General features: G+C 43.0%; 1 protein-coding gene across 10 annotated transcripts; it reads left to right on the top strand.

The window, feature by feature from the left end:
• On the top strand, positions 1 to 25,613 carry phactr4b (phosphatase and actin regulator 4b). 10 transcript variants are annotated; one of them, XM_044358811.1, is made up of 17 exons: positions 1,758 to 1,952; positions 2,065 to 2,130; positions 7,784 to 7,899; positions 8,552 to 8,596; positions 14,647 to 14,817; positions 15,127 to 15,207; positions 16,153 to 16,680; positions 18,778 to 19,113; positions 20,082 to 20,213; positions 21,252 to 21,780; positions 22,189 to 22,481; positions 22,578 to 22,776; positions 22,979 to 23,034; positions 23,486 to 23,547; positions 23,640 to 23,777; positions 23,912 to 23,988; positions 24,070 to 25,613. In XM_044358811.1, the coding sequence occupies exons 4-17, from the start codon at positions 8,584 to 8,586 to the stop codon at positions 24,083 to 24,085; spliced, it is 2,631 nt and encodes an 876-aa protein (XP_044214746.1). In that variant the 5' UTR covers positions 1,758 to 1,952; positions 2,065 to 2,130; positions 7,784 to 7,899; positions 8,552 to 8,583; the 3' UTR covers positions 24,086 to 25,613. The 10 variants fall into 10 exon arrangements, with proteins under 10 accessions (XP_044214743.1, XP_044214742.1, XP_044214744.1 ...); XM_044358808.1 differs by lacking the exons at positions 1,758 to 1,952; positions 2,065 to 2,130 and adding an exon at positions 1 to 80; XM_044358807.1 differs by lacking the exons at positions 1,758 to 1,952; positions 2,065 to 2,130 and adding an exon at positions 60 to 133.
• The last annotated feature ends 1,057 nt before the right edge of the window (positions 25,614 to 26,670 follow it).

Raw genomic sequence — 26,670 nt, 5'->3', positions numbered from 1 at the left:
TGTTTGCGACGCCCATAGAGGAGCTGCAGCTTCCACAGAGAACTACCGGTACCGAGATGCCCAGCTCGGGATGGTTTCCGGTAAGTGCGTAAAATGTTTGGACCGGGGCTCTGGAAGAGGGGGAAAGTGTGAGGTGAGGAAATGACCAGGCTGCTATTTTTAAATCGCCTGTAGCTAATTTCAAAAGGAGGAGGCGGAGGAGGGTGAGTCAGGAGAGAGGTAGGTGCTGGGGGAGCGCATGAACCGCACTGACTGAGATTGGAGGGAAGATTTCTCCTCAGACAATAAGTTGCGCTCCAACTTGGCCGATACAAACCAAGCCGATATCACGAGTGAAACTGAGCGTTTATACCGCGCTGTTGCGTGTAAACACACTGGTTTTCCTGCAAATCCAGGAGTATCACCGTACGTGTTTTTGTGCTCCCTTTCTCCCATGCTGCTGCTTCACCACCTTAAACTCCATTTTCCCACTGATGCTCTGCTCAGGCGTCCATGCACAACAAAGGATGCGTGTGATCTCCTGGATGTAGATGGTGTGTGTTGATGACTGTGTCAGTGGGATGCTCCTTAAAGGTCCGTATGTCGGTTTTTTCCATTATTACGCGTCATATTGCGGGAAAAAAACACATTTGTAGCCCTGTGAAACGTTTCTATGCAGGAGGATCTTGTCTCCACGCTGCTTGCACCAGACTGATCCGTTTCTAACTTAAAGCACTCTGAACTTCATTTCTGAGACGCAGGATTGCAAAAGACTTAAATGGAAAAAAAAACTAAGCCCACTTCTCTAAATTAGCAATTAAAAAATTAGAGATGTTGACAAACGGATATCCGCTTTAGGGCCTGTATGCAATACCTGTATGAGGGAAAAAAACACAATTTGGCAAAACAAATGTAAGCAACACCAATATTTCCAATTCCACCGTGCATATTCCGTTAAAACTGTGTTATTCTGTACAAAACGTTGCAAAATGCACTTATGGGCACAACTGTAATATTGAAAGGTCTGGCCGGAAGTCGCTGTGTATACTGAGGCTGACTTGACTGGTCTCCCATTCACTCATCAGCATCTTGAGTCCGCTGGCGGAGAGAGAGAAAGAGAGAGAGGCAGGTCGATGCTGAGAGCCTTCACTTGGCTCTTCTCTGCTGCTCCCGGGACTTACAGCTGTTTGATTTGATGCTTTTCACGCGATAGACCGAGTCGACCTGTCAGGTAATTTTGGACGCAAGCGGGTTAACTAATATACAATCTTCAATTAGAAATCAGCGCTACATTTACATCTAATTAGGACATGGATTGTTAGGGCAAAGATGGAAGACGTGATACACTCGTCCGTTCATCTGCACGGCGAAGATTGCCCTTGCTTCAGTCTGATATTAAAGTGTAAGTTGGGACGTGGTAGCCCAGCACAGTGTATTTTTTCGTCTGTTTATATTATATTTATTCGTGTGTATCAGCCAAGGAGAGTGATTGTTTTTCAAGGACACTACTAGATATTGGTTGCCATAGGCAACATACAGCAATTTCTTCTGATTACAGGTCAATTGTGTCAATTAAAGAGTAGACTGACACACTTCCTGTTTAAAAAGTCAACTGATGGAAGCTTTTTCTGTAAAAGAGTGTTTGCAACAGGCATTAGAAGTGTGCATGTGTTCATAATTATTGATGTATTGCCTATATCTTATTTAATTTTAATCGTATTTATTCTAAGGGGAATTTGCATTAAAGCATGTGTAACTAGTACAACTGGCTCAGGTAGACTTCTATCGTCCTCGTCTTCTTGAACCTGCATCTCCTCTCATACAGTAATGTGCATTTCCTCTGCTTTTAGTGAGGAGCTACTCACTAATTTGCTCTTCTGAGAAAATGCTGCCTCATGGCTTATGTTGTTGCTCTTCCACTTCCTACTGGAAGTCCCCTTCTTTAATGGGCCATTAAGAGGCAACCACGATGGGTAAGCTGTCAGCTGAGGCTGATTGATTCGGTTAGGCCACAGATGAGACTGATCTGAGATTCCTCTGTAGCTCTCAGCTAAATGTCTTTCCTCCACCCCCACCCTCTTTCAGAGAGCAGCCACTGGCAGGGAGCAGAGGTGGAAAGCCTGGCTTCAAGCTGGAGATACTGAATGAAAAGTGAGCATTATTGTGTACAATATGAACAGTTATCTTCAGTATAGTGATTTATGGTGGTAAGTAACACTCCTCTCCTGCAGTGCAGTCCTCACACAGGTGGAGGGACACTCAGGAAGAAAAGTTTAGCAAAGGCGAGGAGCGTTTTTGGGCTCCTTGTAAAAGTGGGCCACCAGTCCCTGTGGTGAACGATGCTTTTCTGGGGCAGGCTCGGTGATGACGCTCACCCGGCCCGGATTGGGAACAGACACCCTCGTCCATCCTTTCTTCGGAGAAGGGTGCGGAAACAGTGCGGCTCGGATACACACTGCAATAAGGACCAAGCAGAGACAGACTTCAGGTCTGCTCTCCATACAGCGGATCCACAAATTGATCATTGATACCTTTCTTTGAGCAGGCCTGTAAGTATTCTTCAGCTCAGTCTACCTGACTCAGGATCTACTGGTACTGAATCAGTTATTCACCATTTTTGTTTGTAAGAGTGTTATTCCTTTGGAGGTTTGTTTTAGACAGAGGTCCCTTTCCTCCTCTGACTTGGCGGCTTTTGTGCCCAAAACCCGAGCCCTGGAGTGAGGAGCCAACTGCTATTTAAAGATGGCACAACCCAGCCAGCTGCTGCCGCTTCCGCTCCCATCGAAATTGAATCAGCGCAAGTAGAGTGCGCCAGTGAGGGTGTGTGCGCTCCACAGAAGATTATACAGTCAGGACTTCTAGGCACTCTGTAACGGCTACTTTCACATACCTGACTGGCGCTCCTATTCCTGGTGAGTGTGTTTGTGGGATGGAGGCTGGGACCAGGACACAGTCCGGCTGGTGTCATCCATCGCAAAGGATGTGGGCTGTTAATGTGAATTTTCAAGGCAACGTAGCTGATTGTATGAGGTTTTAGACAAGGTTATAGCAGTGATTGATGAGGTTGAGAAGTAACTTGTGACTCATTTATTTACTCATCTGTCAGAGTACTGAAGCTGTAACTGGGTGTTTATATCATTAATTGCTTGTGTGCGTCATGTCTTTTTCGATCTGTCTTCCCGTGAAGTGTCATCACTCGTCTGCTCGCGCAGAGACGGCTGTCAAAAGCTTCCTTCGTGGCGGAGAAGACTGACAGAGGTCCTGCTGAGTTTGGACAGAGTCGTCGCGTTCAAATTGATGTGTTGTGTATGGCAGAGAGCAGGGAGAGGGTTAACAACTCAAGAGGGAACTAGGCCATCAACATCCCCTTTTTTTTTTTTTTTATGGGCACATTCTGAGACTGGCTGTGAGCGTGACAGAAACAGCAAGTGAAACAGTGCAATATTTGATCTTGGAATGTATCCGCTCCAGCCAGATCGTCTTATGTTGTAGTTGACATGCAGCGACGCATGCAAGTGCAATGCATACATAACATATGAGGCTGTGGCTGAAATGGTGGAATAATTCTTCTGTGTTTTGTATTTCTACACCCTCAATACCTCAAATCCACTCTTACTTTCAGGCACCAAAGATATTTTCTCTTTCCCAGGATGGAGAGAGAAACACTCCCCACTCAGCTCGATTATTTTGAGTCATCCAGCCAAGGCTGCGGCACTGGGCGGGAGTGTAAAAAATTTCATCTTCGACCACAGATACATCTGCCTCCTCTCAGTGGTGTTAGGGTTCTCCTCCAGTCTGTTTGTATGGCTCTACTACCAAAACTACAACACTTTTAAAGCCCTTTTTAAGTGGTTTTAGGCAATAGTCGAAATAGTGTTTTGAAGCCTGTTTGATGTCCTGGAGTTCTTACTCAAGCTTCTTCTTTTGATGGAGAAGTTTACCTTTGACCTTGCCAGTAAATTGGCCTGGAAGAGGAACAGAGAAGAAGGGCAAAATACATAATGCTGTTATAATAGGTAGTGCTGTTGCAGAGTTTGTATGCCTGATGCCTGTATTACAACACTGTACTGGCTTTGGTAAGATAAAGCTTTACTTCATGGTAGGACATTGATCATCTATTACATTAATAATCTTGTCAGCAGTATCTCCTCTGGCATCAGCCTGGATACCATTGCAGAGTCTAAAGGGGCTTTTTCTCTTATCTGACTGTTCAGTGAAAATGATGTTAGCCAGCTAGACAGGGCCGCTGCAATTTGGTTAGACATGCAATTCCCTGAAATGTAAGACGATATGGAGGTCCATTAGACCCACTAGAAGGAATACTGTGTAATGAAATTCATCAGTAATGTTGAGAGACGAACTGAAGGAATTTTGTGGCCTTTTTTTGGGTTGGGGTTTGGGTCATACGCACTTTTTTTTCAGTGATGGTTATAAACATTTTTTCTCACATTATTTGGTTTTTGGTTGTTGCTTTTTTCAACTGCCCCAATGTTTCATAAGGCTTCATAGTATTGCAGCTATTTCATTGCAAAGAATGGACAATTTGTTGGCAGTGTGTGTAGCAGTGCAGTATAGTAGTGCTTAATAATTTAGTCTATAAAATGTCAGAAAACAATGTAAAATGCATGTGACAGTTCCCCAGAGCCCACAGTGATTACTTCTAATTGCTTAGATAATACGTTTATAATGATGAAAAACACAGAAAAACAGCAAATCCTAACATTTTGAACACCTGGAACAGCAAACGTGTGGTATTTCTGCTTTATAAATTCACTTAAATGATTAATTATTCGTCAAAATTTTTGCCAGGTGATTTTTTTTTTGTCAATTAACCTGATTAATTGACTAATGAGTTCAGCCCTACTTTCAGTTCCGATACAGATACTGATACTTGGGCTTTTGGTATCAGCTGATACCGAGTATCAATCTGATACCAGTGTTTAATTAATAAGCTGTATGCCTCACTGTGTGGAAGAGACTGACATCATTCTTTTATGTGAAAGGCAAAATCAGGCTTCACTTAAACATTGCTGTCCTAACTTTGTAAAACAAAATGTAACAAATAAATATATAGGTATGAATTTACTGAATTGCTATTTATTCAAATAACGGTATCCAATACCAGATCGGCCCATTGTCACTGATAACTGATCCAGCAATTTGAGTCAATATCAAACCGATATCTGATATCGGTATCGGCACATCTCTACTATAAATACTTCATTCACCAGTTTTTATTGTGTTTCCGTCCTGTCTCGTATTTCAGTGCTACCCGTCATTCATGCCCGATCCTCTTTTCTCTTCAACTTGACAAGAGCAGATGCTGATATTTTCCATTCTCGACAAATAGGCACGTGCAACAGGTCCAGTAGGTGCAGGAAAGCAAACCTCACTCAGTTTCGCGGGTTTTCCTCCAGTTTAGCAGATGTCCTGGGAATGTTGCTCCTAACAGCCTCTGTCTGGTGATGCCAAGCTCTATCCCCTCTCCAAAGTGAGTCAAATCACAGTCGACTCTGTTCCCCCACCCCCTCCCCCCCGCTCTGCTGCTCTCTGCCCGTCTGCCCTGTCTTTTGACTCTATGTTCCGACTGCTTGTGACATTTAATTTAAATTCTGCATGTGAAACATATGCCTTTTTTAATCTGGGATTGATTCCAGTCGCATAAAACAGCTGTAGAAACGAAGGCCGTTGTGATGGTAAATCCTGTATTGTCATGGGTTACAATTTGAAAGCACAAAGATAGACCTTAAAACAAAAGGAGGATTCACAAAAAATGCAGAGAAGCACAAATACTGTAGGCTGCCTCCCACAAAGCTTAGCTGGGTGTGCATTATCAGCTATAATTGTACAGTCCTGGGATCAGTAGGATAATATTTGTCAAAGGAGACCACATCTTTTCTGGTGTATCAATGGCTTAGCTGCCTTTTTAATATCACATTAGCGTCCTCTCCCATGAATTTATTTTCTATTTCTCAAATTAATAAACGCTCTCTGTCAGGCGTTTGGTTTGGCAGCCTAGTTTGTGACTAAAATAATTCAAAGAAAAATATTTTTATTACACATAAATCACCCACTTCAGGTACGTAAAAGGATTAGTCTGCAGTGATGAAGTGATGTACTTGGCCAATACAAGTGTTTAATTAAATTTTTCAAGTATTTTGATGAGTGTTTTGACTTGTTATACCTGAATCATTTGAACAATGCCCAGTTGGAACTGAAGGTCTGTGCGTCTGCCAGGAAACCACTCTCCCACAAGACTTTAACGCTACCAGCAGCATGACATTACAGATACAGGTTCCTCACACTTCAGTCATCCATGTTTGAGGATCAGTGTAGCACCGTCGTCTTTTTTTTTTTAGTAGACAGGAGTAGAAGAGTGCGTGGTGTAGTCCATCTTCCGCTTTTACACACTGAGCTTTTATGCTTTGACTTCTTTGTTGTTTACCCTGCTTCTCTCTATGTCCTACTGCAGAGTCATTCAAATACATACAGGTTTGTTACTCTGTCTTTTCACCCACACATCTTTTTTGGTCTGCCCTATGTCGAAAAAAATACAGTTACAGCACGAGTTAGCAACTCTAAACTTGTTGGTTCCTGAGGTTTAATATTGTCCTTCTGACTGTGACACTTACTGTATACACAGTGCTACAGGTTCAGGTAGTGTGTGACTCTTGACTGGACTAAAAATGTATCTGGTGTTGGCCCTTAAGCACAACAAATCTGTGTCTTTTGTAAATGGCTGCTATGTGCTACATGATAGGCAGGGATTCATTGCACCTTCTACATGAAGCTACTAAATGGTGACATCTTGATGCTGTAGACTTTCAGACCTTTTTACACTTTGCATTTTACTTTATCCACATGAGGTGCATATCACACTTTATGCAAGGTGTAAATGGGGTCTTACTCCCCAGGACTGGCGTGCACCAGCTGTTCGTAAAACCACCACTAAGTTTGTGCACAAATTTCTTCCTCAATTCTTATTGACAACATGCTAGTTTGGCTAAACTTAAGAAACGTCTTATCTAGTAAACACCGAGTAGCTTAATGTGTAAATTGGTTTCTAGGAAACATCTGTAGCACTGTCCAATGAGAAGCAACCAACTGTGTAAATAGGAAGTCACTGTAGCATCACCAGCCGTAACTTTCAAAATTTACAGTTTTAAGGGCCAAAACATAAAATAGACGTATTTTATGATTTTGTATTATTTCTATCTGCATACCTGGAGAAATATGTGTGTTTTAGAATTAGTAGTATTCACACAGTTTATAGTGAGAGAGAAATATCAGATTATGCTAAGCTAACCATTGTTATTTTGTAATTTAGGCTAATATTATTGGCATAAAATTTTGTTAATTTAGGTTTAGTGTGTTTTTCCTAAGAAATTTAAAGTGTCAGGTCAGATATGTTGACCATACTCCATATTACCTCTTTTACTCTTCAGTCTAACTCTAAATGGGTCAGATATTAGCAAGCTAACGTTACAGAAACAGTTCCACCTGGCAGTTAGAAGGTGTAAATATTTCATTTATTTAACAACTAAACTCTACGTAACAACTGGTGCGGTGCAACCAGTTTAATTTAGTGATGTGTAAATCTCCATGAATCAAAGTCTTACATTATAACTAGGCTAAGTTTGAACAGCTGGTGCAATCGACTCCAGGTCCAGACACTCTGGTGTGAATATGTTGGTCTCTGCAGTGGATACCTTTTTATATTTTGTTTATACTGTTCAATCCCTCTGAGCCATGCTTTCTGTTCATGACTAACTATGATGTAATCTGCTTTGCTTTTCTTTATCAGAGGGGGTAAGATGGGTGGAGCTGCCATCTTCAGCATGCGGGAGACCTGAGAAAAATACTGCTGTACTGCTGCTGAGGACCTCTACCACCCCCACCCCACCAATGACTTTCTACTGTGTATGTTATCACCTTTTTATATTTACACTTATTCACGATTAATGAGGCAAAGGTCATTTCTAAGGAGTACAATGTCACACACATCCTAAAATTATAAAAGTATTATGTATTAAAATTAAAAGAGAGCCTAATTACCAGAAAATAAAGGCTGAATCAGACTATTAACTGTCCAATAAAAGAAAAGCATTTTAGCTGCAATATTATATGTATAGCAGATGGTAAAAATATTTCATGCATCCAAAACAATGGTATCACATTTTAAAAACTAACTAATTGTTAAACTAATAAAAACGTATCTATAAATAATGATTAATATGTGTTTCATTCAGAGAACTGACATATGGTTTTACTTTTTAATTTGGCTTAAAAGCTGTGAAGAATTATTGGGTTATCTTTATCTTTCCCTTTATCAATTAGAGTTAGATGCTTCAGATACTTTTATACTCGAAAGATTCATTTGGACGTTAAAGGAATTAAAATGAAAACATTTCAGATTAAATATCTCATAAATCCTACACCACAGTGTTGGAGAATCACTTGCAACAAAGTTTGAAAACAAACTGAGTTACTACTTTTACGACGCTTGATTTAACTGAAAGTGTCTCGGTTCAGCTCTTAAACTGGTGTTGATGCTCAAAATGTTGTTTTTCAGGAACCGTTGATTGGTGTGCCTCAAACTCTGTAATGGAAAATCGTGGTGAGTACCAAATCGCTCGTTGTGGTTTGTTAAGTGCAGTGTTAATGCTGTGGAGAGAGCTGTAGATCCACTGTGTTTATGAGGCCTGTCTAGTCTCTGGACGTTTTATGAGCCACTCAGGAATACAGCCATAGATCTCCTCAACCTCACAGCCTGATTGAGGATCAGTTTGTCCTCCCAAATCTTGGCCTTTCAGGGGTTTACATAAGTCTACAGTGTTACTGTGTGTTGCAGAGGAGACAATTCGTTTAATATCAGTTGCACCATTGATTTTGTTACTTTCTATCTTTTAAAGTTAGACTTTGAGAATATGAGTTGCTGTGTATTTAGATTAGCTGTGTTTGTCCCCCAGTGGTAACCACTTTTACACACTCACGGCGACTCCGACCCTTCCTTCTCTTGTAAAACGATCTGCTGCACAGGAAAAGGAAGTGCTCGCCTTGATGATGTGCAACCTACTGCTGATTTTTGTTTCACCCTCCCTCACCTGCTGCTGTTCACTTACCCGGTTCCCTTTTGTAAAAACTAACATAACAAAAGCAGTTGAAGTTGTTCTGATGTACCTACGCTAATCCTTCCCCTAATGACAATCACTTCCTGCGGCAATTTCACAATAAACTCCACGCATAATTGGTTTAATTTGAGGAGTTTTACTGTAAAAAGACATCCACAGGTTTGTTGTAAAAGTGTTGAATTTGCATTAGAGGAAAAAATCAGCTTGGCATAGACTGGAAATGGGGACAAAAAGCAAGCTAACACATCTCATTTGTTTAATTCATGCAGAAACCGAAGTGTAACAACAACGATTTTTGTTTTTTCAAGGGTTATGTTTTAGATTATTTCTTGGCTGGCTGCAGTGACTCCCTTGTGAATTATGTTCTCTTTGCTTTTCGGGCAATCAAAAAAACCCTCTGTTTATATAAGCAGTTAAAACCCTGCCTTTATATAAAAATATGAAGCATATATTTAGACATTTGAAAAAAATGTATCATGAATGAGGCACCGTCCATATGGCACATTCCATACCACATGTTCGACTGTGTATGTGCTGTGCGCGTATGTGCGTACCTGCCTCAGTCTGCCTGCTTGCTGAAGTGGCCTGGCCCAGTCTGTTATCCAGGTCAGGCCAACAGGTTCTGGGCTCATGCGGATTGGCTCGGCTCTCTCTGGAAGCCGGCCCGGTGTGGAGGCTGTATGTGGGGCACAGGGAGAGAAAAGGAACACTGTCGAACACACTAGCTCTCCATCTTTAGAAACAGCCGAGATGCAGCCAAACGCTCAGAAAACTCGGATCTATCCAGGCATAATGACACAGCTCAATGGTCTGGATTCCTCAGAGGCGCAGTCGGACAAGGTTTTCTGAAGACACTCAAACCTCAAAAGGAATCAAAGCACTAATTCAGGGGGTCCAGTCCACACTCCTTCTTTTCTCCTAGTTTAGAGAATGTGGTCTCTCTCTTTCTTTCTCGCTCTGCCTCTCTATATTCATGTCCCAAACAGGGCAACTCTCCTTGGCAAACATGTTTTAAAGTCATGCTAATGCCTCTGAGACTTTTAAAACTGTGATAGGAGACTTGGAGATGTGCATAAAATAGTGTCTGGAGGCATTAAGAGAGGTGATCAGCATGATAAACACCCTCTGCTAGTTCTGAACAGCAATAGTAGTAGCATAACATTGGGGGGCATACTGTATATAGAACTGACAGCTTATGTCTGATTAACACATCTTCCTATTTGTCAGGTCGACTCACGATGCTTCATTCCTCCTTTTTAACAAGTTCACTGACATCTCACACAATAGCAGCTGTAATAGCAGCTTGAATCCATGTCTGTTGTTCATGTTCAAATGTTGATATTGAGCGGCAACCCAGACACACTTGACCTTTACACGGCTCCCACAAAAAGTCACTGATTGAGGGCACTGATTGAAATCACTCCAGTGTCTTTTCCCTTCATCCTTCACATCCAAACTAATGGATTTTGCTTGTCAATTAAGGTGTATTACTAATGAAACGGCTCATATACATACTATCGGTCTCTCTTTCTGCTGTTCTCATTGTCATCTCGGCTCTAGGAAGGAAAATAAATACTGACATGGGTGTGCTGGACCGCAGAACTTGGAACACATTTTATGTCCACAAAACAAATATCTCCCTAAGTCTAGCTTTTTTCTTAAGGGGGGTTAAATCTTTTTATTTTCCATGATCACAATGTTAAGAATCATGTAAGTCCTTTGTTCTCTCGAGACACGTTGCACCACATACAATACATTACATACATTATTGGAAGCATGCCTCGCACCACAAACCGCAGCACAAAATTGAAAACATAACTCATCTTTCTCCCAGGAATGGTAGGCATCTTTTGAGTGAATGCTGACCTGTGCTATGAGCCAAGGAGGGAGGGTCAGTGAGCAAGAGGGAGAGAGGGAGTCCAGCTCCTGGAGAGGAGGGAAGGTCTTAAGGAGATTGAAAGAGGGAGGGCCGGGGGAAGGACTGAACTGAAAGGCATAGAGGAAGGGTAGACAAGAGAAATGCAGAGAGGAAGAAAAGACCTGAGACAGAGGAGACCAGGGGACTTTGTCAAAGAGGGGCGAAGGCAGGTGCAGCTGCTTGTCTGTCCAGTTTAGTGTGCACATTTCTGGGTGCAGGACAGGTAGAGGCCCCTCAGGGGCTGGATCATGGGACAGAGTCTTCGTGTGGAGACCCCAGCGCAGGACCCACAAAAACACAACAATGGCGGTGAGTTTCTGGACTCACTCACACACTCTTTGTGTACTGTACAAAGTTCTGTAGTTCGCCACTGTAACACATATAGCATGACATTAGTTTGTAGTTTTTCAATTAAATTAAAACAAAGAGCTGCTCTCTCTCTCTCTCTCTCTCTCTCTCTCTGCTCCCCCTTCACTTTCACCACCATAAGGAATGTTAAATCACTGGGGTCACGTGGAAGAATCTCAGCTGTGTTTTTACACACTCACGCATCTGTTGCGCACTTACTTTCACATGTTACAGTGTATAGAACTTATATTTGCTCAGTAAAAGTAGATATTGAAAATACATTTTTAAAAAGGGATTATTTGAAATATGAATTGTAGCTGACTGTAGGAGACTTGATATAATTTTGGATCCATTCCAATATTTTCCCCTTTGATTATTGCAGTTTTTCATATCACATAGTGTAAACATACTTCATACTTCAATCGCAAGTACTGAATTTGTAGGATTAAACAGTTAGTAGTATTTTTACCGATGCTATTGACGATTTTAGAGCACACAAGATTCCACAAGAAGCAGTCGCACTGATTATAACCTCTTTGCGCTGTCAAAAAAGTAGATTAAATTTCATAATCTGCCCTGGCAAGGGTTAGGGGTTATTATGAGATTTGAGGTATTTCCCAACCGTTGCGCCCAGTGGCAGCAGGTTTCTTATGTAAGTGATCAGGATGGCTTGGCCAGCAGATTGGCTAAAAGCCGGGGTCCTTTAAAACAACAATCTCCTTTAACCACACGCTCACCTGACCGAAGCTGCCATGACTCATTGAATCATGAGGTTAGAGGAAAATCAGTCCTCACTGGTAGATGTTTGAGAGTGGTAGGAGTGGCTTCAGGATAGGGGTACGTCACACACACACACACACACACACACACACACACACACGAACACAGAGTCACACACCCACATGTTTCCTGACTGGTATGCCTTATCTTGGCAGAGCTCCTGATTACTGGATGGCTGCTAGTATTCTGGTTCTGGTCTTCTTCTGAATGGAGATGTGTTTTATATCAGAGGCAATTTTGAATGTTATAACAGTCAGAATGTTAATTAGTTTCACTGGATTGTACCTTGCAGCTCTGCGTTTCCATCTGAGCCGTACAGTGGACTGTGTTATTGAGTGTGAGGGGAAGAGGTTGTCTTTGTTCTCAGTCACAGAATCAGGGTGGAGTGCCGTTTCCTCCCTGTGTTTCCAGGCTGCCCCCCTCCCACCCCACCCCATAACGCCTGTACTTTTTCTCTCTTTGTAGCTCTTTTTTACCCTTTACTCCCATTCCCAGTCCCACAGTCACACACAGCTGTAGTGCCTACACACACACCGGACCTCTTCTCACTACAGCTGAAACAATGACATGTTGGAGATTTTTCTGTGTATATGTGAAGAATAATTTTGAGTGGATCCACAGTTCTCTTCAATGTGATTACTGAGTTGGACGTACTTTTCTTTTTTGTCACATTTTTGGATTTTTTTTTTTGTGTCGGAGGATTAACACATTATAATCAGGCAACACTGGCTAACGTACAAGTCTTCTAAGGATTTGGTCAGTCATCTATTTCAAACGGATGCCTGCTGCATTGGCTGAGTCCTTTTGCAATCGTCATCTCTGCAGTGCTTTGGAGTGTGCAGGCCTGGCACCGCCAGCCCTTATCCTGCTTCACTGGCTTCAGCTGAGCCACTGTGTCAGAGGCTCCTCTGACAGAGCAGTCTGCTGTGTGAGAACCTCAGTTCTGGATCACAGGGAAGCTGCCTTAAGCAATGTTTAATCTGGATGTTATGGCAACTGGTCTTAATCCTCAGATTTCTACCTCGCCAATATAAGCTGGATTTCCATGGTGCGGACATGTCCCTTGAACCCGGACCCTCTGTGCTGTAGTTTCTGACAGCTTTCTGCCTCTAGCTGTTGTGGCATTTTCTTTATCAGTAGTTCGACTGTTGGGATACATACAGCACAGTTGAATCTGGGGTTGCCGGATGCTCCCTGCCTCCCCATGGCATGCTGTTTCAAGTCCCGCCACCATGGAAGCTGGACACTTAACACCCCTCTTCCAGGTAGAATCATGTTTTTAAAAGGCTTTACAGGATATTTTTTTAAAATTGGAAGTAGTGCACAAATTGATTTCAGAGGTTTTACAAGACAGTCAGTCTTCTAATGACAATGTAAGCACTCAGTTCAAATTTTACCCCGCCAGCAACATTTGTGTGGCCATGTGGAATAGCGGTTAAAGAGTCTGTCCTTCAGCTGCAGAAATGGGTTTGAATCCTGTGTCAGCAACCATCCACCGCGCTAAAATGTCCCTTAGCAAGATACTGAATCCCTGCCAGCTCCAGGGGTGCTGGTCTGTACCTAACCCTGGCTTCCCTGCTATGAGTTTCAAACAAAGAGTCAATTTCCTCCAAGGAATGATATTATTGTTGTTGTTATGCTCCTGCGTTCTTTATTAGTCTGCTAAGTAAGCCAGATCAGTATTGTGAGAGCGTATTGTTATGGGAATCAGACTGCGAGGCATCATTGTCGCCAAGACATCCTGTGTGTGCATGGGCCTGGATGTTTTAAATCGGACCCTATTCTCTCTCCACTGGTAAATATTATGTCTGCTGAATACAGCAGCTGCAGCATTGAGAGAGCCAGTGTTTGAAACTCTCTCCGAGCTCAGCGCCCTGTCAGTTGGCCTGTCAATCACAAAACCCAGAATATATAACCATGACTGCAGAATGCCATTTAATAGAGTACGTCAAGCCTTAATGGCATCTCACAGATAAGTGTTCTTTAAAAGGTTTTACTTCTTGATTGTTAGCTGTACGTATGTATCATGACTGAGTTTTGGGGGGTTTTTTTCTGCTGCTATTTGACCTCATCCATGTGTGTGCCTCTCTTTTCTATAGAGGCAGTGAGGGCTAAAAGGCTGATAAGGCACTAGTCTCCATCCAGCCAAGGAATGTGAGCACTTGACAGTGAGAAATCCTGGCTGAACGCCAGCGTCAGACCTCTCCTGTTAACTGTGGATATGTGGAGGAGTCAATGAGCTCTCAGCATCACCCTGCCAAAGCACACTCAGTCCCCGCGAAGTAACAGCTAAAGATAATAACAGCCGTAATGAGCAGGGCCCTCTTTCCAAAGGCAGCAGATGAGCTCAGTTAGAAGAAGGCTCCACTATCAGAATATTGTGACCGCTGATGGATCTACACTCTTTGTGCTCCCGTGTCTTGTTTTCAGCTGCACAAATCTTGTAAATGCTGTTTCATTTCTATTATAAATCACTGCTTTTTATTTTAGATGATGAAGCTGAGCAGCACCACAGCACAATGGCGGGAGAGGGCGGCAGCACGGGGGACAGCACCCCTCCCCCAAAACGCAAGGGCAAGTTCTCTACCCTTGGCAAGATCTTCAAGCCGTGGAAGTGGCGGAAGAAGAAAAGCAGCGACAAGTTCAATCAAACTTCAGAAGGTTTGTGCTGTGAACTCATTGTGTTTGTAGCGTGAGTCCACCCCCCACCCCCCCCCTCCTTTTTCACCGGTCGTATCAGTTACATTCAGCTTTCATCGAAATTCCTCAATGCGTGCCCAAATGTAACAGGCCCCTTTGGCTCTGCAGTCCACCTAAAGCAAAGACAATAAGCGGCTAACATAATATCCTGTCGATGGAGGATCTCTAAACTTGCATCTTTTGAATTGTGGAGCATGAGGTCATGCACTTCTTCACAGAGATCTTGAGAAGGAAAACTTAAGAAAGCTTATATTTTTGTGTTGACGGCAGAGCTGGAGAGAAAGATGTCGACGCGGCGTACACGGCAGGAGCTTATAGAGCAGGGAGTGCTGAAGGAGGTCCCGGACAACGGTAAGAGTGTTTTTGTGATTCATCTGATCTCTCTGCACAGCGGTGTCCGTATCTGACAGTAGCGGCCCTGAGGCTATCACACCCACACAGACAGTACAGTGAAGTCATCACTACATCATGGCAGGAACACTGTCATCTCATCCAGCAGGTGTCTGAGACAGTTTTTTTTTTTTTTAAAAGGCAAATTTACTTTCACCTTGCTGTTTTTCAAAGTAATGTAATGTCTGTTTAAAATGGCATGCCACTCTCTAGAGCTGAGGAAAAGTGGAACGAATTGTGCCCTGCAGCGAAATAGCTTTGAGAGGGGTGTGTGTGAAAGCGCTATGCTGGCCCCGCTGTTGCAGAAGCCCATTTATTAAACCTACAGCTGCTCCTTCATCACACCAACAAACACACATTCTCTCTACAGGGCTTGGATTAAGGGCACGTTCCTTTTTTTTTTTTTTTACTGTCACGTAAAATGGCTGCAACTCATGATTATTGTCAGTATCAATTAATCTGTTTTTTTCTGTTATTTTGTCAGTTTATGCCTATCACAATATCAAAGAGGCCAAGGTGACGGCTTCAAATCACTTCATCTGCCAGACTAACAGTTTATTATCACAATGTTTGTCATTTACTATGATACAAACTAGAGAAAAGCAGCAAATCCTTACATTTAGGAAGCAAGAACCAGCAAATATTTGTCATTTTTGCTTGATAAATGACCTAAAAAAAATTTCTGTTGAACAACTAATGGATGAATGGACTTCACTGACTAATGGATTCATTGAAATCACATTAATATTCTACAACATCAAGCCATTCTGAACAATTTTGATTGAGTAGACATGTAGTATCTAATTTTCTTCTGGTGCACTCGCTGACTCTTGATGACTCAGAATAATGTTCTCAATTTTATGTGTGTTTACTGAGGATTCATGATCTTTTGTCTAACTTTGACAGACGCAGATGTAGAGACACAAAACCTGAAGCAGCCCTACGTAAAGAATGGCCACACTCTGCCTGTTAGCGCTGGGGTTGGAGGAGGAGGAGGAGGAGTGGTCAGTAGTGGAAGGAGCCCTTGCAACCAGGGCAAACTCCCCTTAGAGTCGGACTTTAGGATGAACCCGGCCTGGCTTACCCAGCCAGACGACCGTAGGGGCCGATCTCCCTCTGACGGAGACCGCCGAGGTGCTCCGGGCTCCAGGGGCACCGGACTACACGAAGACGTGCGGAGAGGAGGGGGAGGGATGGGGCCACGTGCGCATGTGGAGGGAGAGTGGAAGCCTAACATGGTCTGGCACGGCCAGATTCACAGCCAGATGGACGAGGGCAGACGCGGGGGCCGGCTTCACCCTGAGGACGGGCAGAGGAAGCCTGGGCTGCAGAAGGCCCCGTCTGAGGACGGCAGGAGTCGTCGGCCTGCGGAAGCGGACTGGAAGCCGACGCTACCTCGACATGCATCTGCCGAAGAAGGTAGAGCCTGCAGAGGTGAGTCACTTCCAGTTTGTGTATTTTTTTTTTTCCCCCCTCCTGCCTTCCACCATTTTTTCCACTCATTTTAAAAAGGCGAAATAACACCATACCTGCTGTCGCTGCAAGAAAGCCAAAGATATGTTCTACACCTTGACCTCCTTCATACATGTTTAAGGATGGTAGCGTATTTTCCTGCCCTCCCTCTTGCTGTCACTTCCCTGCTTATGTGCGGTCCTCCCAGATATAGACAGGCCCCTGTCGGCTCCCAGGAGCCCTGCTCCAGCTACGCTTCTTATTCAGGAACATGAGGGAATAGCTTGTCCTCTCTTCTCCTCTCCTAATTAATGTGGCACAATCACTATACCCATTATTGCCCTTTTAACGCTAACGCTGTCAGCTCAGTGATAATTGGTGAAGAGACACAGCTAATTGATTTTTACTGAAACATTACACTCAGAAAAATAATGGTGTTTGGTGCCGTTTTTAGATCTCATTTGTCCAGTTATCACTTATCTGACACACGGACCACCTACATTTTCTCCTGCTCCTTTACCTGTGTACAAAAGTATGTCAGTGAGATAAGAGGTAACCTAGATGATCCGCATGTTAGAAAAAGAGAATTTAAAAGAATAGAGATGATAATGCATCGTACTGAATAGAAAATATTAGGAGTAACAACTGGAAACAATAAACAGAGAAAAGGCAGAATAACGAAAATTCTGTCTGTCAGCTATCGACAGATTTACAGGTCAACAGATATTTTCTCTCACTTTTGTTCATGTGTCCCTGCTTCAGCTCTTCTCTCCACCTCACCTTGTATTTTCCTTTTTTTTTCCTCGCCGATGCTGCTTTTCTCTCCTCTCCCACTCTCTTTCTATCTTTATCAGATCTCCTGCTTTCTGTCCTCCTTTTTTTTCTCTCTCTCTCTCTTTCCTCTTTGTTCTTCATGCACACTTCCTCCTTTCTTCTGGTTTATTTCCTTTTTGCTTGTATGACATCACAGTGATAAAGGCTTGTCTGTAAATAAATAACCCTGAACTTCAGAGCTGCGGCTTTGAGGAATGGCGTGGGAGCAGCAGCAGCAGCAGCAGTGGCGTTGGGGCTGCTCGGGGGTGCTATGGGGGTGGGCGGAGGGAGGTGGGTTTTTGGTGGTAATTGCAGCCGCCTACTCTGTTTATCTTCACAGCTGATCCCTAGATAATGCAATTCTCAAACAAGTGCTATCACAGAGAGCGCTTCGAGTGGTGAAGCAGCAGAAAATGGCACGCTGCTGAATCCCTGAACTGAAACATTCATAACCATGTAGGAGAGGTATTTTAAAATGAGCTTCAATAATGAAGACATAGAAGTTGACTTCATAAATGCCTGTCATGTAGAACGTTGTGTGTGCACCACAGCTGGACACTGATATAAAAATTTTACTGGCATTTTTGGTCAAATCAAAAATCAGGTGATCTACGTAATCTAAGTTGAATGCAGTACTGAAGTGAAGTTATTTGGGTGGTGTAGTCAGGTGCCCAAATGATCATTGACACATGTTTTTTATGTTTCTCATGTAATCATTCCTCCTGTTCACACTGATCATTAAGAGATCCTTTCATAATGCATATTCAATGTAAGTGATGGGGGGGGGGGTGCGAAATCCACAGCCCTCCTTTCATACAAAAATGTATTTGAAAGTTTATTTGAAGAAGTTACTAGTCTTTTTAGTGCCAAATTCCCTTTTTTGTTACGATCCTTCCACTGTAGCTGAACAGGAAAAATGCTGTCAAATGTCTGTCGAGGCACAAAGAGGAAATATTTTACTAAAAAGACTGTAACTGTGGAAGATATCCACTTTATTTGACTAACTCAGACATCTGAAGCTTCTTATTAGCTGCAGATAAACGTTTAAATACATTTTTGCTCAAAGCGAGGACTGTGGATTTTGTCGGCCATCACTTACATTGTAAGCACATTTGAAAGGGAAAAGGAAGAACGATTACAGCGAGAAAACCTGTTTCAGTGTTCGTATGGGCGCCTGACTGTTGTTTTAAGACAGACTTGAAAAATCGTTCACCTATCCTCTCAACTTTTATTATGTAACATCTTCCCATACTGCTTTATTTTCAGAGTCAGACAGCCATTTTGTCCCTGACCTAGAAGCCCTGCGGGATACCCTGCGAGAACCTCTGCCTCCTAAACAGTCTGTCATGCCTCCAAAATGGCTGATGAGCTCCACCCCTGAACCTGTCAACGAGGGTCCACCTCGCACCCCATCCAACCACCCCACCACCCAGTACTCATCTCCCTCGGCCGCGGCGTCTAAACCTGTTCGGTCCATCTCCTCAGCGGGCGCGTCCACGCAGCAGTCCTCATCTGCAGTCCCGACCTCCACCTCTCAGGCCACCAAGCAGCCCCCTCTGCCCCCACCCAAGCCGGTGAACAGGGGCAACGCCGCCATGCTGGGTAAGCTGTGCATAGTCATGGTTGCTTCTGTTAACAGGCGGTGGAGGGCATCAACACGATCTCGTGCAGCCTGCATCAAGTCACAAATATGCACTATGAACACTCAGATGTCTGCTCAGTTAGCATGTAGTTTTCCCACTAGCGAATACAATATGTACATTTATGAGTCAGTGCACAACTAATGGCAAAGAGAAGTCTTCACACACAACTCGCACCAGCATCCTGGTAATGATGTTATCTGAACAGCTTGAGCAGCTTTTCCCCAGCTAATTACTTATTACGCCTGGACTATTTTAGCAGCAACTTTTCTCCGGCATTTTACACTCTGAAGATAACGGGGACTCTTGTGGCTGTGAGCCGCTTGCTTGCACAGTGGTTGTCGTTAACTGTGGGTTTGTCTCATGTGGGATCTCGCCTTAATTCCCAGTCAGGCAAGACTGTCTACTTTGATTCTTTTTTGTCTTATCAACAGATCTGATGATTGTGGTACCTTACAAATGTGTGCATTTCTTGTCATGCTGTCTGTGTCTGCAGTGATTGAAATATGCAGTTTTTTTTCTCAGTTATGATAAGGTGTGAGGTGAATTTGTTGTCACTTGAAGCTATGTTGGTTATAGCTAGTGGCTGCTAGAAATAGAATTCTATTCAGCTCACTTGGAAACTAAGAAATTACCAACATTTTCTGCTTCGCAAAATTTAGACTTATCAAGAGTAGGCCAGCCAGAAACCTAATTATAGAATAAACACAAGAATAAACAAACTGTTGATACTGTTGACAGTTTACTGCAGTCAAAGTCACTAAACATTAACATTTTAAGAAGGGTAACCATTAGTAATCAAGACATTTTTTAAAAAGAGTGACAGAATAACAAACACCCGTCCCTCATAACGCACTCACATATACAGCACAGCCATGTACCTGCATTCACTAAAACACTAGCTGAAGGCCTCCGTCTCCTCCCTGTTAGTCTCCGCCCTGCAGGGGGGAGAGAACGCACAGCTTCCTCTCTACTGGTCCTGCTGGAAGCGAGAGTGCGACTATGATGTCTACCTGTCCCTGCCTGTCTACCTGTGCCGGCGGGCCGGAGGCCTGCGCTCAGGTAAAAAGATGCCCTCTGGGTGTCTCTGTGGCCAGGGTACCCGTGTCTGGAATGCCACCCCCACTCCCCCCCCTCCCCCCTTTCAGAGTCTGCGTTCTTCATCGTGCCACGTCCTTTCTAGCTACCAACACATTTTCTCCCCAATGCCTTTAACTTGTTGATGGGCCTTGATTGCTTCTCTTTGAATGTGGTATATAAGAGCTGCATGCACATAGCGAGCTGCCGGGTGCTTTTGTGTATATGAGAGATGACTTCTGTGCAAGTGGAGCCGTTAACTCAGTACTCTCTCCTTTGGCATGTGAATGAGGAGGAGCCTTCAGCAGGTTTCATCTGTGGCCTGCAATGCATCAAGTGGATTTTATAGTGCTAATCTACTCAGCTTCTGCTCAACTGGGATGGATGGATGGAGATGAATGGAGGGATGTATGGAGTGGAGAAAGGGTTCTAACATAAGGGCTTGACTTAATTTAGAGAGGAAGATTTTATCCAGCTCAGTCTCCTGCATGTTTCAAGTCTGGCAGCACTGATCTCTTCTGCCTCAGTAGCACGGCTATGGCTTTTAACACCGATGTGGCTTTGAAGCTATTCTACACATTATTACGAATCATATAGCAAAATATGCATGGAAATTATCAGAAGTGAGAGTTTTGCACTTAAAAGATTTCGATTGCAAGGTTCAGAGTCTGGCTGCTTAAAGCATGCAGGCTGTATGTATCTTCTTCGTCTCTGTGACCTGGGGCACATGTGGCACACTGGCAAAGCGTGTGCATTCATGTTGACACAGTCATGTGACCTGACTGGCTGTATGTATGCATTCACGCTCAGTCAGACATGTAATCCCAGTATTTATATCTGTATATGTGTATTCTGTCATGTCGGGTACATCATACATGTAGAGTTGATGCATGTGCGCTCATGTCACAGCGGCAAACTAGATATAGATGTAAAGCGGTGACACTCGCTGGCTTCTCACTTACAGGTCTAAGCTACTTGTTTTGCTTCGTGATCAGATGTTATTAACTGTGTTTCCATTTGCAGGAGACCTCAACCAAGCCACGGGGGGTGCCAGCCTTGTTCCAGCCAAGCCTTCTCCACCAATGCCTCCGAAGAGGACCACCCCCGTCACCAAACGCAACACAGAGGACTCGTCTGCTTCGAGCCATCCCATCAACCCTTCACCGCTTTCTCTGGAGGACCAGAGCAGCCTGTCCGTGTCCTTTCAGCTGCCTCCCCCTCCTCCCTCCCCACCCTTGCCAACACACATACCGCCTTCTCCGCCCCGCCAACACATACACACCCACCACCTTCACCATCAGCACTCCTACCCTCACCCGCTCCCCCAACCTATCCCCATGCTGTTCGATCCCCCAAGCCCCACCGAGTCCCCGCAGCGCCCAGCTCCTGTCCCGCTCCATATCATGATCCAACGAGCTCTGTCCAGTCCCGGCCCGGCTCAGCCACACCCAGACGGGTCACAGCGTGCGCACACTCTGCTTTTTGAAACCCCTCCGGAGTACCAAGGAGATCGAGGTCGCCCCCTGCCCGTCAGCATCCAACCACTAAAACTGTGAGTTCCTCCGTACATGAAGCACTTTGGTAAAACAGTCATTCCAAGATGAGCAAAATCCACAAAACAAGGTCACATGAGAAAGAGGAGAGCTGCAGAAATATTTTAAAGCTTTCTGCAGTATGAAAAGACATGAAATCTAATAATATCTTGAGCAGAGTCTTTGTACATTTTGCCAGAATTGCTCACTTTGAACAGGATCTCAAAGGGAGCTGGAGCAAATCTCCCCTTGATCATCGTGATACAGTCGGGTATAGCTAAAAGTGTACAGGTGGGATATGGATCCTGATTAGAATATAAAGTAGGCAATGTTAACATTTGGAAGCATAGTTTTGTTAATTTGGTTAAACATATATGAAACGTCCAGTCTGTTTTTTCAGTGACGATTTTTTTTTTCTTTCCCTTTAGATCTGAGGATGACTACTCAGAAGAGGAGGAGGAGGAGGATGACGAGGAAGAGGAGGAGTACGACGGGGAGATCCCCCAGCCAGAACTTGAGCCGCGGAGTCGCAGGTGCTTGGTCGGCGACGCCGGTGTTTGCGTCATCCCGGGGGGAAACAGCAGTGAGGAAGAGGAAGAGGAGGAGGAAGAAGATGAGGAGGGAGAGCATGACATGCATGGGGAGGACAGCGACTCAGACGGTCCTGTGCTGTATAAAGATGAAGACTCTGACGAGGATGAAGAGGATGAGCCCCCACCTAGTAAGCATTAACGTTTTAAGATTTTCTTCTAAAGCCCTACAGAACGTTTTCTCTCCTTCACACCTCACCACATCTCTCTGCTTGGCTTTCATCCAGGTGCTCTGGCCAGCAGGGTCAAGAGGAAGGACACCCTGGCTCTGAAGCTGAGCAACCGTCCCTATGCCCCAGACCGGGACAGGTTTACCCAGGAGAGGAGCACCAGAGATGACCAGCCTCCAGGACAGACCGGCCTCACCTGGCAGAGCAGGGAGCAGTGGGAGGCCATCCGCACACAGATCGGCACAGCGCTCACAAGGTAAAGACTGACATCATCACACTTACTGTATGTGCATATTCCATTGCTTTTGTGTCCTTTAAACTGACAAGAGTGAATGTGCATTTCCTGATGAAATCAGGAGATCAGTTCTTAGATCTTTGTCCTACTTATTGCCTGAATGACAAAGGGATGAAACTGTGTAAAAATAGTGCTACTCTTTTTTTTCTTTTTTTCCCATAAGACGACTTAGCCAGAGACCCACTGCTGAGGAGCTGGAGCAAAGAAACATCCTTCAGCGTTAGTATCAACTCTTTTCTTTCTTATTTCCTTTCTTATCCATCACTGGATCTAATAATGCTGCAACTGAAAGACAGGGATTGTGCTTTGGATCTCTGTCAACTGCTCCGTCATGTTTGAGCTAATTTGTATTTCTGGACTTTAACAAAAAATCATAGCGTAATTCAAGCTGATGCTTTTGTCTATGAATTACTCTTGTCTCTGTCAATAAAGTCTCATTTTAATATTCCTGAGACAGGTCTTCACAGTGTGTAAAAAGTATTATTTATTCTCGCAACAATAGCAAGAATATAGATTTAAAAAGACAGTTTGAAACATGGATTATGTATTACAGATGTCTAATTTTGGAAACTGCTTTTACTCTGCCTTCACTGCACATCAAAGCAGACTTTAATGCAGCATCTAAATAAAGCTCTGTCATTTTTTTTTTTTCTTTCCTGTCTTGCTTCAGCCAAAAATCAGGCTGACAGACAAGCTGAGGTCAGAGAGATCAAGCGGCGGCTGACCAGAAAGGTGAGGGCAAGACATCCGCTACTGACATCCAAGTATCACATCATGTATTTGCTGAATATTAAACTGACATGAAACATCTCTGTTTATCGTAGCTGAGTCAAAGACCCACAGTTGCAGAACTACAGGCAAGAAAAATCCTGCGATTCCACGAGTACGTGGAAGTCACAGATGCACAAGACTATGATCGCAGGGCAGACAAGCCGTGGACCAAGCTGACTCCTGCTGACAAGGTGCTCACTCAGCGTGTCATCTGCATCAAGCACTTTACAAACTTCACATAATATTAGCATCAAGCGTGATGAAGCACATGGTTCCTTTTTAAATTTGCATTCAACTGACAGGCTCTTTGTTGTGTTTCCTCCAGGCAGCCATCCGGAAGGAGCTCAACGATTATAAGAGCACTGAAATGGAGGTTCATGAAGAGAGCAGAATCTACACGAGGTATACCATCATCAGCTGATATATGTAACAGAGTTTGTGTGCCTGATCACACCTCATGAGATCTCTTTTGTTTCTTTTCAGGTTTCATCGGCCTTAGCGTCCCCCTCTTCTTTTAATGAAGCACTTAACATCTCCGTGGCAAGAAGCTGCTCCCTATGCAGACAGATCGTCCTTTCACGTTTCCAGAATGTACTGTACAATTTATCAGGGAAAGCCTGGAATTGACTCAAAAACAAAGAACGCTTCTCGCTTCCCTTCCATCGCCCTCTCACTACATTGCTTTCACTAAACTTGAGGTGGTGATGGGTGAGCACCAGATGCAGTATTTCTCCCAGACAACAGGGGGAACCACGTGCCAATGAAGTGGAGAAGTTTGCAGAGGACCTACAGTTAACAGGGCTGACTCTCACTCTGCTGTAATGTGGTACCCCTCAGGGATTCGGAACTAGTTAAAACCTTTAATGCGGCCTCATTCTGTGTTGCCTTTTTTTCCTTCTTTACTGTACAAGCTAATTCATCTTGTTAATGTGATAACATACAATAATAATAGTAATAATAATGATGATGACTTACAATACTCCACACAGTAATAATAGATAATAGAGACAAATGGAAAAAGTGAGAGCGGGCTGGAGGATGAAGACTGGGATACTCTGTTATAGGACTGGACATCTCTGGGATATTGTGTGTTTTATATTAATTGTGTACAGATTGCTATTGTGATACCTTAGAATGAAACCTGGAGAGATCTAATTACAAAATATTCTGTAATGCACAAGATATTTTATATTGTAATTTTGATCACATGAGTAGTGACAGCTTTTATTTGAGCCTTTTTTATTATTATTTGGCTTGCCTGTATTTATGGTTGTGATGTGAGGTGGCCATTTAAGCGTGAATCTATATATAGGAAAAAAGTGCAGGTCAAGGAGGCCGTTGGTGATTTTAAATGTGCCAACAAACCCATTGCCTAAAGGACTATATAGGATACTGGTTTTCATATCACTGATTTCTGCAATCCACTGCATGAGCCAACACAGATTCCAGTGCCACTGGATCTGGATAATCTCTCTTCATTTATACTTTTTTTTATGAGTTTTTGTACTTCCCTTTAATCAAACATGCAATGCATTTCTGTAGCCATTTTGAATAAGGTCATGCTAGTAATGTCTATACTAAGAGTTAAATGTAAGTTGCTGTGAGTGTAGATCAGGGATTTATCAAAAAAAAATCAGAAAACGGTCAACAGGGAGTCATTTTGGCTGGAACTTTTTTGAAACTGCAGAAATGTTTTATCTTGTATTGTTGTCTGGCCAGTAGCTTACAGGGTTCTCTATGCTGTGTACAGGTTGATATAGGTTTAACTGATGCTTGTGTATATCTTGTCTTCCTTTCATTTGAAAAGAAATTTTAAATATAAAAGTATTATAGGTTGCTATTTTTTTAAGCACAGAATATTAGTTTATGATTAAATGCTACAAGAATGGGAATATGAAAGTGTACCTTTTCTGTAAAACTAAGTTCATTTTTAATTGAATGTGGAATTGTATGGACTGACAGTTATTTTCTTTTTATTTGTAAATAGTCACACCTGGATCTAATTAAAAATCTTACAATTCCTTGAACCTTCTGTGCAATGGTTCTGCAACTACTCTGCAATCAATGACCTGTCTTACCTTCTGTGTACAGAGGGTAATACTGTATGTTCGGAGAATTTTAATTGAACTTCCGAAGTGGTAACACGTGGCTCCAGCGACACCTGGTGGCAGGGTCAGTCTGTACCTGTGAGGAGCTAAACCTGGTTACAAATGGATCCAGGAGCCCTTGGATACATTTATTGTAGTGGTCTAAATGTACATCCCAGATGTTAAAAGAAATATATTTTGCATACAGAGAAACAACACTTTATGATCTCAGTAAGGAAAACACATTGTTGCAGCTGCAGAATGAAGACCAAAAAGAATTTACATACCAAGACAAAATACACATGAAGATTGCAAAAAATAACCAAAAAAAAAAAAACATTATATATACAAGAATAGACACCCTTTAGGAGAGAATTTTATCAAACAATAGAAATATCCAAGCACAGGAATATATCCATGAAATATTGATGATTTGGGGGGAATGTGCAGATTATAGAGACCAGATCATCCAGAACTGAACATAAAAGTTCAGGATTGTTGTTTATAGTGATCCTAGATATACACGAATAAAATAAACCATTCAGAATAGATACTGAACTGAAACTGGAACAATACTCTCAAACTCTAACATATACTGTAACCTATTGAAAGTGAAACACATCTAAGTTAACTGTTTTTTTTTTTATCTCCCATAAAATATAATATCATAAAGCAATAGAAAAATATGTGTAATATATGAAGGTGAAAACATCCAAAAGGCCTGTCAATCATCCTGGGAATAATATCAGATTTCAATCCGGTGTTTTAAATTGTGTTCTGACTCTTTTCTGTACACCTGGTTCACAGATTTGCAGTGATGGAATGTAACCCAGTAACTAAGCACTGTCATTAAGTACACTTTTTTAGGTACATTTTAGGTACCTTTTACTCTCTTCTCTCCCTCCTTTAGCTCTATCCCACAACATTTCAGAGGGAATTAAGTATTGTACTCCTTTACCTTGATTTGACAGCTATAGTTAATTCATTTGCAGATTTT

Source organism: Thunnus albacares, chromosome 8 (genome assembly GCF_914725855.1).
Source record: "Thunnus albacares chromosome 8, fThuAlb1.1, whole genome shotgun sequence".
Taxonomy (NCBI): Eukaryota; Metazoa; Chordata; class Actinopteri; order Scombriformes; family Scombridae; genus Thunnus; species Thunnus albacares.
Note: the sequence above shows the minus strand (reverse complement) of the source record. Positions and strands in the feature narration are given on the sequence as shown.

Bases quoted from the DNA above. Each gene is read 5' to 3' on its own strand.
- phactr4b (XM_044358806.1), top strand. From the start codon at position 11,277: ATGGGACAGAGTCTTCGTGTGGAGACCCCAGCGCAGGACCCACAAAAA. The intron at 22,482-22,577 runs GTAAGCATTAAC...GCTTTCATCCAG, and splicing joins AGAGGATGAGCCCCCACCTA to GTGCTCTGGCCAGCAGGGTC. The intron at 22,777-22,978 runs GTAAAGACTGAC...TTTTCCCATAAG, and splicing joins ATCGGCACAGCGCTCACAAG to ACGACTTAGCCAGAGACCCA.